We start from the raw sequence: 2,030 nt of genomic DNA on the forward strand, positions 1-2,030 counted from the left end.
GGAGCGCTGTCATGTCGGATGGCCAGCGCTGAGGAGGAGAGAAGCCGCCCCGAGGACTAGCTGTGTCGGCTGCCTGGCGCCTTTGTTGCCATGGCGCCCTGTGCGGCCGCACAGCTCGCACACCACCAAACGCCGGCCCTGAGCTCATTTATAAAAGAGCAGATATTGCCGCACACACCACTGACAATCGCATTCATAAAAATTGGGCAGCACTGTTTAGCTGGTGAAACCCTATGGCATTCTGTCTCCTCAATGAAGGGAGCGCTTTGTGATGGGATGAGAGCCGATTTTCTTTTTAGCATGCATATATATTTATTGCACTGTACCGCCTTAATAGTCCTAACAAATGTGTTTTTTGTACAGTGGTCGTATGCCCATAGTGTGCCCATACTGGTGTTTTTTTAAATTAACCTTTTTGTATCCAATCCTCTTGTAGGCATATCTATAGCCTATGGTATGGAATGTACAGTGCTGTGCCCCTCAATGAACAAAAAAAATTGATTTTACAGGGAGTACAAAATGTTTGTTTTCTTCTGCAGCATTTCATTTAATTTTAATGTATACTGAACTGTGTACTGTACTAAATTAAATCAGTTAGGATGCAAGGTAATTTTTGTTCTTTTATGTAATTATATGGAATGTTTTTTTGTGTATGTTATGTATACAAAATGTAGTACATTTTAGTTTAGCACTTATTGTATTTTGTTGTCCGTAGCGTGGCAAAACTGTTCCAGAAGATCTGGTAAAACCAGAAGAGCTCAGCAAGTATCACCAGGTTTCCTCCCATGTGGTAAGAACCTACAATTTATCATGTTTTCAGTAAACGGTTTTGCCTTACAAAAGTTGGTGCATTTAAAAGTGGGCTGACAGCACAGCATTTTACTGGATGGAATGGTGTCAGGCCTGCTGGCCATCAAGGAGCTAGCCTGGAACTGACCTTCCAGTGTGGGTTTCAGCCCACTTTTAAATGCACCAACACCAGCCAGAAATAGTACTGTGATGGACCCGACCTGACTGGTCCCTCATGTTGACCTAAAAAACCTCCGGAGCCGGATCTGCAGACAAAGAGATGCGCAGCCAGTCTTCCTGCATAGGAACTGCGTGCACTTGTAGGCCGAACTGCAGAGACTACCAGGATCTATATATCCGGCTTGTCAGAAAAAAAACGTGAAAAGTGAAAGAAAAAAAACTGGACCAAAGAGCCCAGCAAAACAAATCTAGGTCCTTCCTTCCTTCTATACGCTAGACAAAAAACGTAATGGGTTGTGGCAGACAGGCGTTTAGCCAGGGGCTGCCCCTGGGTTGGCTTGTGTGTTTTTTGTTTTGTTTTGTATTCCTAGCGTCCTACTCCTCAAGGTACTATTCGGAGTTGCACTGGATACTCTCATCAACAATGCCACAGTTGGCAAATGTTTTCATCTTCCTCAGCCAAAGAAGCCTAAAGATTACTTTTGGAAGGCACACACCTAACTAGACCTAGCTGATTGCTGATTGCTCCTTGCTGATCTCCGTCCGGGCTGTGAATGCAGATGTGTATTACATCACTTCCGCATTCACCTGTCAGTCATCTGGCTGCTATTGCCAGAGAGAAGAAGCTGATAAAGCAGATCTCTGCTTCATCAGCTTCTTTTGGGGTCCATAGGTGGTATTAGGGGTCCTAGAGACCCCTAATATCTCCATAAAGAGGACCTGTCAGTGTGCCTTTGCTATTATATAGGGGGTTGTTATCCCCCTATATAATAGCAATAACTAAGTGCAAAAAAATAAATATAAATAAAAAAAAATAAAAGTAACACATAAAAAAATAAAATAAAAGTCACATATAAAAAAAGGGGAAAAAACCCCCCCAAAATGTTTAACTCCCCCACCCCCACGTTTACGCGCCTATAAACGTAAATACGCGTCCAGTGCCCCAGCGCGCAAAAATTACAATTGCGCTACACATGTTACATATCGCCGCGAACGTCGCAGTGAGAGCAATCATTTTAGGGCCATCAATCACTGATAACACTAAACTGATGAGCGGTAAC

General features: G+C 43.4%; 1 protein-coding gene across 1 annotated transcript in view; it reads left to right on the forward strand.

The window, feature by feature from the left end:
* Nucleotides 1-2,030, forward strand: part of PRPF19 (pre-mRNA processing factor 19) — a 220,285-nt gene that overhangs the window by 71,019 nt on the left and 147,236 nt on the right. The window contains exon 8 of the mRNA XM_018571734.1: nt 716-790. Within this exon, the coding sequence (XP_018427236.1) occupies nt 716-790 (75 nt within the window). The remainder of the gene's footprint in view (nt 1-715; nt 791-2,030) is intronic.

This window comes from Nanorana parkeri, unplaced genomic scaffold, assembly GCF_000935625.1.
Source record: "Nanorana parkeri isolate BGI_ZX_2015 unplaced genomic scaffold, ASM93562v1 scaffold1824, whole genome shotgun sequence".
NCBI classification, from domain to species: Eukaryota; Metazoa; Chordata; class Amphibia; order Anura; family Dicroglossidae; genus Nanorana; species Nanorana parkeri.